Source organism: Aedes albopictus, chromosome 2 (genome assembly GCF_035046485.1).
Source record: "Aedes albopictus strain Foshan chromosome 2, AalbF5, whole genome shotgun sequence".
Taxonomy (NCBI): domain Eukaryota; kingdom Metazoa; phylum Arthropoda; class Insecta; order Diptera; family Culicidae; genus Aedes; species Aedes albopictus.
The window spans coordinates 401,969,087-401,984,001 of record NC_085137.1 but is presented as its reverse complement, the minus strand read 5'-3'; the positions used below and the strand labels follow the sequence as shown (position 1 = coordinate 401,984,001).

At 42.5% G+C, this 14,915-nt stretch overlaps 1 protein-coding gene across 1 annotated transcript in view; it reads left to right on the top strand.

Moving 5' to 3' along the window:
- LOC115254240 (serine/threonine-protein phosphatase 4 regulatory subunit 1) overlaps nt 1-14,915 on the top strand; it is a 379,001-nt gene that overhangs the window by 351,179 nt on the left and 12,907 nt on the right. The window contains exons 4-5 of the mRNA XM_062853320.1: nt 5,806-5,960; nt 8,803-8,958. Of these exons, the coding sequence (XP_062709304.1) occupies nt 5,806-5,960; nt 8,803-8,958 (311 nt within the window). The remainder of the gene's footprint in view (nt 1-5,805; nt 5,961-8,802; nt 8,959-14,915) is intronic.

The window sequence follows — 14,915 nt, the reverse complement described above, 5'->3', positions numbered from 1 at the left end:
ATTCCGATGGAATCCTCGACAGGATCTCGACAGGATTCTGGTGGAATCCTCGACAGGATTCTGGTGGAATCCTCGACAGGTCCTGGACAGGATTTCGTTGGAATCCTCGACAGGATTCCGTTGGAATCCTCGACAGGATTCCGTTGGAATCCTCGACAGGATTCCGTTGGAATCCTCGACAGGATTCCGATGGAATCCTCGACAGGATTCCGATGGAATCCTCGACAGGATTCCGATGGAATCCTCGACAGGATTCCGATGGAATCCTCGACAGGATTCCGATGGAATCCTCGAAAGGATTCCGATGGTAACCTCGACAGGATTCCGATGGTAACCTCGACAGGATTCCGTTGGAATCCTCGACAGGATTCCGTTGGAATCCTCGACAGGATTCCGGTGGAATCCTCGACAGGATTCCGGTGGAATCCTCGACAGGATTCCATTGGAATCCTCGACAAGACCTCAACAGGATTCCGGTGGAATCCTCGACAGGATTCCGGTGGAATCCTCGACAGGACCTCGACAGGATTCCGGTGGAATCCTCGACAGGACCTCGACAGGATTCCGGTGGAATCCTCGACAGGACCTCAACAGGATTCCGTTGGAATCCTCGACAGGATTCCGTTGGAATCCTCGACAGGATTCCGGTGGAATCCTCGACAGGATTCCGGTGGAATCCTCGACAGGATTCCGGTGGAATCCTCGACAGGATTCCGGTGGAATCCTCGACAGGATTCCGTTGGAATCCTCGACAGGATTCCGTAGGAATCCTCGGCAGGATTCCGTTGGAATCCTCAACAAGATTCCGATGGATTTCTTGAAATACTTGACAGGATTTTAGTGGATCCTCAACAGGATTCCGTTGCAATCCTCGACAGGATTCCGTTGGGAATCCTCATCAGGATTCCGTTGGGAATCCTCGTCAGGATTCCGTTGGGAATCCTAGTCAGGATTCCGTTGGGACAGGATTCCGTTGGAATCCTCGACAAAATTCCGTTGGAATCCTTGACAGGATTCCGTTGGAATCCTCGACAGGATTCCGTTGGAATCCTCGACAGGATTCCGTTGGAATCCTCGACAGGATTCCGTTGGGAATCCTCGAAAGGATTCCGTTGGGAATCCTCGACAGGATTCCGTTGGGAATCCTCGACAGGATTCCGTTGGGAATCCTCGACAGGATTCCGTTGGGAATCCTCGACAGGATTCCGTTGGGAATCCTCGACAGGATTCCGTTGGGAATCCTCGACAGGATTCCGTTGGGAATCCTCGACAGGATTCCGTTGGGAATCCTCGACAGGATTCCGTTGGGAATCCTCGACAGCATTCCGTTGGGAATCCTCGACAGGATTCCGTTGGGAATCCTCGACAGGATTCCGTTGGGAATCCTCGACAGGATTCCGTTGGGAATCCTCGACAGGATTCCGTTGGGAATCCTCGACAGGATTCCGTTGGGAATCCTCGACAGGATTCCGTTGGGAATCCTCGACAGGATTCCGTTGGGAATCCTCGACAGGATTCCGTTGGGAATCCTCGACAGGATTCCGTTGGGAATCCTCGACAGGATTCCGTTGGGAATCCTCGACAGGATTCCGTTGGGAATCCTCGACAGGATTCCGTTGGGAATCGTAGACAGGATTCCGTTGGAATCCTCGACAGGATTCCGTTGGAATCCTCGACAGGATTCCGTTGGGAATCCTCGACAGGCTTCCGTTGGAATCCTCAACAGGATTCCGTTGGAATCCTCAACAGGATTCCGTTGGAAATCCTCAACAGGATTCCGTTGGAAATCCTCAACAGGATTCCGTTGGAAATCCTCAACAGGATTCCGTTGGAAATCCTCAACAGGATTGAGTTGGGAACCCACGACATGATTCCGTTGGAAATCCTCGACAGGCTTCCGTTGGGAATCCTCGACAGGCTTCCGTTGAGAATCCTCAACAGGATTCCGTTGGAATCCTCGACAGGATTCCGTTGGAATCCTCGACAGGATTCCGTTGGAATCCTCGACAGGATTCCGTTGGACTCCTCGACAGGATTCCGTTGGAATCCTCGACAGGATTCCGTTGGAATCCTCGACAGGATTCCGTTGGAATCCTCGACAGGATTCCGTTGGAATCCTCGACAGGATTCCGTTGGAATCCTCGACAGGATTCCGTTGGAATCCTCGACAGGATTCCGTTGGAATCCTCGACAGGATTCCGTTGGAATCCTCGACAGGATTCCGTTGGAATCCTCGACAGGATTCCGTTGGAATCCTCGACAGGATTCCGTTGGAATCCTCGACAGGATTCCGTTGGAATCCTCGACAGGATTCCGTTGGAATCCTCGACAGGATTCCGTTGGAATCCTCGACAGGATTCCGATGGAATCCTCACCAGGAATCCGGTGGAATCCTCGACAGGATTCCGGTGGAATCCTCAACAGGATTCTGGTGGAATCCTCAACAGGATTCCGGTGGAATCCTCGATAGGATTTCAGTGGAATCCTCTACATGATTCCGGTGGAATCCTCTACAGGATTCCGGTGGAATCCTCGACAAGATTGCGGTGGAATCACCGACAGGATTGCGGTGGAATCACCGACAGGTTTCCGGTGGAATCTTCGACAGGATTCCAGTCGAATCCTCGACAGGATTCCGGTCGAATCCTCGACAGGATTCCGGTAGAATCCTCGACAGGATTTTGGTGGAATGCTCGACAGGATTCCGGTGGAATCCTCGACAGGATTCCAATAGAATCCTCGACAGGATTCCGATTGAATTTCCGACAGGATTCCGATGATGCCCTCAACAGGAATCCTCGACAGTTGATCAACTCAATACCCTTACGGTATCCCATCAGAAGCCTCCAACCCGAATCAAATCGACAACAAACGGTACATGGTGCCGCGCCATTATTAGAGCTAGGAAAGGGGGCTCCCCAGGGAGAATCCCTGCAATGCTCCTGCCGATGCTATATGGGCGATGACTGAGGAGGAGCCAAAAACGAGAGGTAAAACTTTTATTTGCTTTTAATTTCCTCGGCAGCATCTCACCACACGCTATGTCTGAACTAGAAGATTATAAAAATTGAATGTACATCGGGTTTCTTTCCACAGAATATTAGAATTCATGCTATATTATCATATGCAGAAACTTTTAAAATATTTAATCGGGGAAATTTTGATTTTTTCATCTTTTTAGCTGTTTTTCATACAAATTTGCATGAAATTATCGTTTTCGGCCAAATTCTCTCCCATACAAAATGTATGGAAAAATTTTCACCGATAGAATATTTTTAAACCTTCTGCAAATGAAAATATAGGTTGAATACTGATGTTCTGCGGAAAAAAATCCGATGTACATTCAATTTTTATAATCTGCTGGTTCAGACATAGCGTGCACCAGTTAGTGAAATTAATTTCGCCAGAATTGTACTTTTCGAGTTGTTCCACACACATGTGGAAGGGGGATAGGGGTGGTGTTGGATGTCTCTGTATGTGTATGTGCAACGTGTGTGTATGATCAAGAGTGGATCCCTTCATACTGCTAGTGACATTTCCACATCACCTTTGAGCAGGTGTACGGTCGATTAGCAGAATAAATCAAGCAAACTTGGAAAAACTTCTAAAATTTCTAAAATTTCTAAAATTTCTAAAATTTCTAAAATTTCTAAAATTTCTAAAATTTCTAAAATTTCTAAAATTTCTAAAATTTCTACAATTTCTAAAATTTCTAAAATTTCTAAAAATTTCTAAAATTTCTAAAATTTCTAAAATTTCTAAAATTTCTAAAATTTCTAAAATTTCTAAAATTTCTAAAATTTCTAAAATTTCTAAAAATTCTAAAATTTCTAAAATTTCCAAAATTTCTACAATATCTAAAATTTATAAAATTTCTAAAAATTTTAAAATTTCTAAAATTTCTAAAAATTTTAAAATTTCTAAAATTTCTAAAAATTTTAAAATTTCTAAAATTTCTTAAATGTACAAATTAAAATGTTTAAAATTTCTCAAATATTTCAAATTTCTAAAGTTTTTAATTCTTAAAATTTTTAGATAATCCAGCTTTTTTCCTGTTATTTTTCTAATCCTTGATTATATTGTTTTTTATTACCGTTTTCGTGGTATCAGGGTGCTATCGTGCGCGTATGTGGGAGTTCCCTTTTCGATGGGATGAATTTTCACGACAATAAAAAAGGAAATCAATTTGCTTTCGATGGAAATTGACCTACTGACTCAATCCGAAACAGGCTCAGTTTTGGTGAGTGAAGTGTGAAGGTTTATCCAATGACGTGTTGCTGTATGCTTTGAAGATTGTTTTTACCTTTGGCTTTGTAAAGGGATTCAGTCTCGTTAACTCGTGACGACGACGACGGCAATGGATTGCGATGAATGCTGCCGCCGCAACGATGACGATGTGGTTGGTGGAAAATCAATAATGGCTTTTCCGGAGGAACACACAAGGCGGTGGTGGTAGGAGGGCATGTTTGGGAAAGTTGTTTGATCAAATCGTTTTCGGGAAAATTAATTTGTTTAGTGGTGCTTTAATGAGTGCTTCAAACTTGATTGATTGAGTATCACGTGGGAGTTGTTGTTTGGGATGTATGCTGTTGCGGGAATGGATTGGTTACATGTGTTCGCAGAAATCGAGACGGGTGGCTGATTGTTGGCAGTAAAACGATCGTTTAGTGTTTGGATACAGAGGTTGATTCATGTTTGGAGCAACTAAATGAGAAGGAAGTCGTTGGAACGCAACGGTGATTTGTTGGTTTACGTAGAATTTTGTTAAGAAATCTATAAATACTAACGGGGAATACTAATTGGGCAGTCTTTAAAGATTTCCAATAGGAATCCTCAGAAGGATTTTGTTGAGAATGCTTAGAAGGGTTCTGTTTCTATATTTCTAACATTTCTAAAAAAATTTAAATTTTTAAAATTTCTTAAATTTTCAAATTTTTTAAAATTTTCTAAAAATTTTAAAAATTTTCTAAAAATTTTAAAAATTTTAAAATTTCTAAAATTTCTAAAATTTAAAAAAAATCTGAAATTTCTAAAAATTTCAAAATATATTTTTTTTTATATCTAATAATTTCAAAATTTTCAAAAATTCTTCATTTTCTAAAATGTCTAAAATTCCCAAAATTTTAAAAATTTCTAAAATTTCCTAATAAAACTTCCTTATAAAATTTCTAAAAATTCCAGCTACGAGATATTCTTATGCAACTGCACAAAGCTCATTGAATCAGATATCAAAGGCCATACCCAGAAGGACTTCAAAGAGGCTTCATTATCACCATTATTTCCCAGATCCTATGAAATGTCCTATCCACTTTCGACATCTCTCTGGGTTTTTTAAGTAATCCAGCAGCGTGCTCTAGACACCGCACTGACCGTATCAGACGTTAAGCTAAATTTTATGAACCGACACAAACAACAACCGTTTGCATGATTCTAGACGCGCGTTCGTCGTCCTTACTACGTGGATACATATCTATCTATGTGCACCTAAATACAATCCAGTGTAAATGCGAACGTCGTTGTCGTCGTCGTCGGGATGCTTTGAATACAACAACCGTGCTGGCTGACAACCATCATGAAAGCAAAAACTATCGCGAAAAAAAAAAAACAGAAGAGAAGGAAAAAAGCACTGTTGCAAACTCTTGACAAATTACCCGGTTTCGGGATGTTGTCAGTCGGTTCTTACTGCTCTCATCTCCCCGCAAAGGTAACCCTTAACGTTCTTCAACTTTCCAGCACTTCCGCCATGTTTCATCGCAGTTTATTAACAATTTTCTATTTTCTCAATTTCGTCCTTTCTCTTTGCAGAGGTATCGGTACGGTCAAATCTATCGTCATGGCTGCAGCGGTTATGCGTGCGCTTCCTAGATCGGGACCAGGGCGCCGTCAGCAGCGACTTCGGACGGTGCGTGGTGGAGAAGGTGCTCAACATCACCGTGCGGTACCTGACCGATGAACCGGGGGTAAGTTGTATGATAAAATTTGATAAATTGAAATTGTCTACACTGAAATAAATTTTGTTGTGGAAACTACCGATTCCATAGTAAAATTACTAACCGTACCTATGATTCTCAACCGACAACAAAATCTGTTAAGGTAACTGAAATATGCTTGAAATTACAATGCATTGTAGTAAATTCAACTAAAAGCATAGTCGTCTCAACAACAAAACATTGTTATTTTTTCCAGGACACGCATTTTACAACACAGTATGGTTAAAAATACAATGCTCATTTGTAAAATTAAGATTATTTTTGGTAATGTTAACTGCATTGCTAGTTAAGTTGACAGTGTTTTAGTCGAATTAACCAGAAATTGTTGTCGGTTGAGAATCATAGGTACGGTTAGTAATTTAACTATGGAATCGGTAGTTTCCACAACAAAATTTATTTCAGTGTAGATGAGGAAGATCCAAATTTAAGATAGTCTCCAACATGTATTGTAAATTGTTCCCTGATTTTCTCTACATTTTTTTTTGGTCGGACACCTTCTGAAAAGATTATACGACTTTCTCTGGAAAGTCTCTTTGACTTTCTTTGAAAAGTCCCTCGGACTTCCTCTGGAATGTCCCTTGGACTTCCTCTGGAAAGTCCCTTGAACATTCTCTGAAAACTCTCATGGACTTTCTCTGGAAATTTCCTCGGACTTCCTCTGGAAAGTCCCTTGGACTTCCTCTGGAAAGTCCCTCGGACTTCCTGTGTTAAGTGCCTCGGACGTCCTTTGGAAAGGCCCTCGGACTTCCTCTGGAAAGTCCCTCGGACTTCCTCTGTAAAGTCCCTCGGACTTCCTCTGTAAAGTCCCTCGGACTTCCTCTGTAAAGTCCCTCGGACTTCCTCTGGGAAATTCCCTTGGACTTCCTGTGGGAAATTCCCTTGGACTTCCTCTGGGAAATTCCCTTGGACTTCCTCTGGAAATTCCCTTGGACTTTCTTTGGAAATTCCCTTGGACTTCCTGTGGGAAATTCCCTTGGACTTCCTCTGGGAAATTCCCTTGGACTTCCTCTGGGAAATTCCCTTGGACTTCCTCTGGAACGTCCCTTGGACTTCCTCTGGAACGTCCCTTGGACTTCCTCTGGAACGTCCCTTGGACTTCCTCTGGAACGTCCCTTGGACTTCCTCTGGAACGTCCCTTGGACTTCCTCTGGAACGTCCCTTGGACTTCCTCTGGAACGTCCCTTGGACTTCCTCTGGAACGTCCCTTGGACTTCCTCTGGAACGTCCCTTGGACTTCCTCTGGAACGTCCCTTGGACTTCCTCTGGAACGTCCCTTGGACTTCCTCTGGAACGTCCCTTGGACTTCCTCTGGAACGTCCCTTGGACTTCCTCTGGAACGTCCCTTGGACTTCCTCTGGAACGTCCCTTGGACTTCCTCTGGAACGTCCCTTGGACTTCCTCTGGAACGTCCCTTGGACTTCCTCTGGAACGTCCCTTGGACTTCCTCTGGAACGTCCCTTGGACTTCCTCTGGAACGTCCCTTGGACTTCCTCTGGAACGTCCCTTGGACTTCCTCTGGAACGTCCCTTGGACTTCCTCTGGTACGTCCCTTGGACTTCCTCTGGTACGTCCCTTGGACTTCCTCTGGAACGCCCCTTGGACTTCCTCTGGAACGCCCCTTGGACTTCCTCTGGAACGCCCCTTGGACTTCCTCTGGAACGTCCCTTGGACTTCCTCTGGAACGTCCCTTGGACTTCCTCTGGAACGTCCCTTGGACTTCCTCTGGAACGTCCCTTGGACTTCCTCTGGAACGTCCCTTGGACTTCCTCTGGAACGTCCCTTGGACTTCCTCTGGAACGTCCCTTGGACTTCCTCTGGAACGTCCCTTGGACTTCCTCTGGAACGTCCCTTGGACTTCCTCTGGAACGTCCCTTGGACTTCCTCTGGAACGTCCCTTGGACTTCCTCTGGAACGTCCCTTGGACTTCCTCTGGAACGTCCCTTGGACTTCCTCTGGAACGTCCCTTGGACTTCCTCTGGAACGTCCCTTGGACTTCCTCTGGAACGTCCCTTGGACTTCCTCTGGAACGTCCCTTGGACTTCCTCTGGAACGTCCCTTGGACTTCCTCTGGAACGTCCCTTGGACTTCCTCTGGAACGTCCCTTGGACTTCCTCTGGAACGTCCCTTGGACTTCCTCTGGAACGTCCCTTGGACTTCCTCTGGAACGTCCCTTGGACTTCCTCTGGAACGTCCCTTGGACTTCCTCTGGAACGTCCCTTGGACTTCCTCTGGAACGTCCCTTGGACTTCCTCTGGAACGTCCCTTGGACTTCCTCTGGAACGTCCCTTGGACTTCCTCTGGAACGTCCCTTGGACTTCCTCTGGAACGTCCCTTGGACTTCCTCTGGAACGTCCCTTGGACTTCCTCTGGTACGTCCCTTGGACTTCCTCTGGAACGTCCCTTGGACTTCCTCTGGAACGTCCCTTGGACTTCCTCTGGAACGTCCCTTGGACTTCCTCTGGAACGTCCCTTGGACTTCCTCTGGAACGTCCCTTGGACTTCCTCTGGAACGTCCCTTGGACTTCCTCTGGAACGTCCCTTGGACTTCCTCTGAAAAGTCCATTGGACTTCCTCTTGATAGTCCCTCGGACTTCTTCTTGATAGTCTCTCGGACTTCCTTTGGAAAGTCTCTCGGACTTCCTTTGGAAATCCCTTTTATGATGCTCGTTTTTTAGTATCTGAATCCTAATGTTCAGTAGGGAGCCCAGGATTTCTTAACAACAAACTTTCTCGTCTACAAACCAATTAACCTACGTATAAAATTATGCAATTAAGTAACGCTTCTTCTCTTCCCATGTCCTCCCCCTACCAGGTCCGCTGCGGAGCGTTCGAGACGCTGAGCTACCTGATCGAGAAGGGCTTCCTGGACAAAGCGACCACGGAGGAAGTGGTCTGCCCGGTGGTGGAGAAACTCAGCCGCAAACCGTTGGAAAGCTTCGACGAGGAACTGTACGCCATCTTTATCCACGTGAGTATCATCGTCGTCCATCGAAATATCATCATATGCAGTAGGTACATACGACGTGATTGAAATTTTTGTGGTTGGTCTTCGTCGTCGGTAGGATAGACCCAGAGTGCAGTAGTGTAGTTAATAATCAATTTTCTTCATGGTCGTCGTTCGTCATGGCACTTCGAAGATAAGGCCTAATTATTGAAATTTTTCGTTTTTTTTTTTCGAATAATTAGATTTCCTCATGAGGTTCTCGAAGGGCATCAAGAAAAAATAATCTACGCCTAACCGCGCGAAATGTGATGAAATTAAAATGTCATTAATATTGATTCCCAGAGTGAGGGTTTGGTGTGTAACTCATGTATGAAGATGGGGAATGAAATGTAGAAGACTGTCAGTTTCCTTCCGGTTTTGCGGGCGGGCGATGACGGACAGCTCAAGATGTATGTTGCTTTACGTGAACAGTGCTTGCCTATTGACGAACACGTGTTATGGAGAATCTATGGGATACGAAACAGTATTTCTCAATCTTATAATGCAGCTCTAGTAATTATTCTGGAAAAAAATCCTTTTCATAATCTTACGGCATTGAAAGTAGAAAGAAATTTATAAAATTTATGAAATTTTTCATAAAATTTCCAAATTTTTCAAAAATTTACCAAATTTTTAAAAATTTATCCTATTTTTAGAAAATTTACTAAATTTTTCGAAGGATTACAAAATTTTTAGAAATTGTCCTATTTTTTCGAAAATTTACTAAATTTATCAAAAGATTAAGCACTTTTTGAAATTTTATACAATTTTTCGAAAATATACCAATTTGTTGTAAATTTTTCAATTTTTTCGAAAAATACCAGATTTTAAAAACAGCAAATTAAGAAAATTTACCCGATTTTTTCAAAATTTACCAAAAACTAAATGGTTTGTTTTTTTTTCAAATATACCAAATTTTTGCAAACAGTTTGAATTTACCCTAGTTTTTGAGAATTTACCAATTTTTTTGAAAGTTTACCGTTTTTATTATTTATTAAATTTTCGAAAATATACATTTTTTTCGAAAATTTACTTCCTTTTTCGAAAATTTACCCATTTTCCCAAAAATTTGCCGAATTTCTCGAAAATTTTTCAAATTTTTGAAAATTTACCTATTGTTGTAAATTTTTAATTTTTTTTTCGAAAATATACTAAAGTTTAAAAAACAGCAAATTTTTGATAATTTACCCATTTTTTTTTAAATTTACCCAAAACAAAATGGATTTTGCAGACTCGATTACCAGAATTAACTTGACTTTCCCGAACTTTAATAACTATTATCACGAGCTGCAAAAAGATTGAGAAACGCTTTTTGAATGGGAACGGAGTGCCTGAAGACTTGGTAACGAATAATAATGATGAATGACACACGATCCACACAGTCCGGTGCTTTGCACTGCTGATGATGGGACAGGACCATGCCAGAAAAGTGCACCATGATTTCAAACTTTGTGACAAAAAGACACAAGATACTGCGAACGACCACCCAGGTTGTGTTCCACTGTAGTTACATAGGTGTGCCAGTAGTTTTAGGTAGATAGTGTGCCATATACGGTAGTTAATAGATGAGTGAAGCAACCCCCGTTTTTCTGTGCTGTGTATTACTGAGTGAAAATGAGCAACCGAGTTCTTGGTGTGATGGGCAGCTTTTTCCCGGTATTCGGCGGCAAGAAAGACATGGGTAGTGAGATAGTTTCACCCTATTGCACTGGGATCTCACTACCTTGTCTTTCATGCTGATGGGTACATCGTCAAGCGCGAAAGCTGCCATTTTCTGTAGACCGTGAGTTACACACGTTGTTGTGCGAGAGCGCATCCGTTCGGTTAGGATTTGTAGTGCAGTGAAGTAGTATAGGACGTAGAAGCCGGAGTTCCCATGGGAACTCACTGAGTGACTTGCGTTGGCATCAAATTTGGTTGTTTTAGTACAACCCATCGGAAACCCCTATCACAGCCAGCTTTGATGAGCAACGCATCACTCGCATTCACACACACACGTGCAGCCAATGCCGTCCAAATGAGTGACCAATTGAGTGTCCTGCGAGCGAGATGCTCATGGTTCATGAGCGAAAATTTAAATGATTCTTGACTGAGCTCATCAATTGGTTGTGGCTATGTGCCCTTGAGTAGCGTTTTCGCACCGTACGAAGCGTCCCCATCATATCACAGCCATTTTGATGAGCTCTGTCGGGTGGTCGATATCAGCATGACGGGAGGGGGATAATCGTAGCGTCGCGTCATCCAAACAGTCAGTATCCAGTAACGATCGGATCGTAAAAATGGTTGTGCTGTGTTGATACCTTCGATATTCATATCACAGCCATTTTGACGAGTTCGATCCTGGATCATCTCATCGCATGGCATCGCATCGCATCATCGCTACCTAAGTGAGTACCTAAGCAAACCACAAGCGTCGTACGCTCCTTGAATGGAAGAGAAATCGAGAACTGTTTCCACTCTCAAAGTGGCTGTGAAATGAGTTACTCAAGAACGGTCCCATATCACAGCCAGCTTTGAAGAGCGAAACGGTTCCCTGAGCAGCAGTTTTCCAACATCAGTGAGCTAAATCGTGATAGTGTTTCCCAAAAGTGAGTGGAATGAATAAAATATGCAAATATTTGAGGGGAATTGGGATACAATTTGCAGTACAACAGTTCAGAGAACCATGCAGATCTCCAGGAGGGTTTTCCCAAGAAACTCCTAGATAAATCTTAAAAAAAACTCCTTGTAAAATCTCGAAAGGAGCACCGAAAATGTTACCATGTTTTTCAGAAAGAACTCTTAGAAGTTTTCCAGTAGAAATTCGTGAAGTGCTTTCAGAAGGAACTTCTGTAGGATTTTCAGAAAGAACTGGAGGTTTTTTTCTTAAGGAACTCTTGGAGGATTCCCAGAAGGAACCCATGGAAGATTCCCGGATGGAAGTCGTGGGTTATTCTCAGAACAACAACAAGAAGTTGATTTCTAGAAGGAATTGCAAAACCGATGAACTTCAGAAGAAAGTCCTGCAGAAATCCCAGAATTTCTTCTGGAATTACACTAGAAACTCCTGGAGAGACACTGTAACGAAGTCTAGAATGATTTCGTAGAATACCAGAAGGAACTTGTGCTGGAATTCCAGAAAAAATAGTTTGGAAGTTTCTCACAAGCAATAGTTTGGGGCATTCTCACAATCGTGGGCGATTCTCAGAAGGAAAGCCCTGTAGATTTCCAGAAAGAAGTCCTGCAGGATTCCCAAAAGGAAGTCCTGGCTGGTTTGTAAAAAGAACTCTCGGAGCGAACCCAGTAGGGAATCTTGGAGCAATTCTAAAGACGATTCTGGAGGGAATCCAGCAGTAACTTTTGAAGGAGTTCTAGAATTTATCCATAACGAATTTCAGAAGCAACTCCTGCAGGAATCCCACCAGAAATTCCTGTAGAGAATCTGGAACAAACTCAAGAATGATTTCTTAGAATACCAGAAGAAACTACCTGAAATTCCCAGACGGAACTTGTGCTGGAATTGCAAGACATTGTTTGGAAGAAATTCAGAAAGAACTTCTGGAGTAACGCAGAAAGAACTCGTGAAAACGGGGATCTGAATAAAAAATTAGTAAACGAATTCCTTCCGGAATTCATTCTGGAGAAAGATCCAGGAAATCTATCTAGAAATTTCTTTAAGTACTCCAGGAGGATTTTCACAAGAAACTCCTAGAGAAATTCCAGCAAAACTAATTTTACCAAAAGGATCACCAAAAAGAACTTTCCAGAAGCAACATCTGTATAATTTAAAAAAAAAAGCCTTCAGAAGATTTCCAGAAGAAACTCTTGAAGTGCTCTCAGAAAGAAATTCGGTAGGTTTTTTTCATAAGGAACTCCTGGAGAAATCCTTGGAAGATCGTTGACGGTTCTCAAAAGGTCCAGGCTGGTTTGCAAAAGAAACTCTTGGAGTAAACCCAGCAGGGAATCGTGGAGCCATTCCAAAGACGATTCTGGAGAAAATCCAGCAGAAACTGCTGGAGGAGTTCAAGAACTAAGTTTTGAATAAATTTCAGAAGAAAATCCTGCAGAAATCCAAAAAAAAAGAACTTCTGCTTCTCTTTTCTGTTTCTCGGAAGCAACTACTGCAGGATTCCAACCAGAAGCTCCGGGAGAGATTCAGGAACGAACTCAAGAATGATTTCCTACAATACCAGAAGAAACTATCTTAGAAGATTCCCAGAAGGAACTTGTGCTGGAATTCCAGAAACATTTTTTAGAAAAATTTCAGAAAGAACTTTTGGAGTAACCCAGAAAGAACTCATGACAGGTCTCAAAAATATTTTTTGGAGGAATTTTAGGAAAAAAAAATCTGGGAAGAATTCCTGCAGAACCATCCGAAAAAAAAACCTTGAAAGAATTTCAAGTGGATCTCTTGGGTAAAATTTAAAATGAATCACTTAAGCAGTTTCAAATATTTGTGGAACTATTGAAGGAATTACCGTAGAAACTCCGGGAGGAGTTTAAAAAAGACTCATCTGGTTTATTCCCAGAAAGATATCCTGAAGAAAGCATAGATATAACTACTGAAGCAATTCCAGAGATCAGGAACAAAAAACTTTTCATCGAATTCCAACTAAGCGGAATCATACTAGATTACCTGCGGAAACCTGAACGTAGTACTGGAAGAGTTCTAAGACATTGCTTAGAAAATTCCAAAAGATTTCTCAAAAGTTTCCCAGAAGAAACTCCCAAAGGAATCCTGAAAGAACATCAGAAAGACTCAAAGAGAAATTCCTGGCGAGATTTCTTTTCAAAGTTCCGCTTGAAATTCTCCAAGAATTCCACTTGGAATTCTCCAAGAATTCCACTTGGAATTCTCCAAGAATACCACTTGGAATTCTACAAGAATTCCACTTGGAATTCTCCAAGAATTTCACTTGGAATTCTATAATTCCACTTGGAATTCCACAATAATTCCACTTGGAATTCTACAAGAATTCCACTTGGAATTCTACAAGAATTCCACTTGGAATTCTACAAGAATTCCGCTTGGAATTCTCCAAGAATTCCGCTTGGAATTCTCCAAGAATTCCGCTTGGAATTCTCCAAGAATTCCGCTTGGAATTCTCCAAGAATTCCGCTTGGAATTCTCCAAGAATTCCGCTTGGAATTCTCCAAGAATTCCGCTTGGAATTCTCCAAGAATTCCGCTTGGAATTCTCCAAGAATTCCGCTTGGAATTCTCCAAGAATTCCGCTTGGAATTCTCCAAGAATTCCGCTTGGAATTCTCCAAGAATTCCGCTTGGAATTCTCCAAGAATTCCGCTTGGAATTCTCCAAGAATTCCGCTTGGAATTCTCCAAGAATTCCGCTTGGAATTCTCCAAGAATTCCGCTTGGAATTCTCCAAGAATTCCGCTTGGAATTCTCCAAGAATTCCGCTTGGAATTCTCCAAGAATTCCGCTTGGAATTCTCCAAGAATTCCGCTTGAAATTCTCCAAGAATTCCGCTTGAAATTCTCCAAGAATTCCGCTTGAAATTCTCCAAGAATTCCGCTTGGAATTCTCCAAGAATTCCGCTTGGAATTCTCCAAGAATTCCGCTTGGAATTCTCCAAGAATTCCGCTTGGAATTCTCCAAGAATTCCGCTTGGAATTCTCCAAGAATTCCGCTTGGAATTCTCCAAGAATTCCGCTTGGAATTCTCCAAGAATTCCGCTTGGAATTCTCCGAGAATTCCGCTTGGAATTCTCCAAGAATTCCGCTTGAAATTCTCCAAGAATTCCGCTTGGAATTCTCCAAGAATTCCGCTTGGAATTCTCCAAGAATTCCACTTGGAATTCTACTTGGAATTCTCCAAGAACTCCACTTGGAATTTTCCAAGAACTCCACTTGGAATTCTCCAAGAATTCCAATTGGAATTTTCCAAGAATTCTACTTGGAATTCTCCAAGAATCTCACTTGGAATTCTCCAAGAACTCCACTTG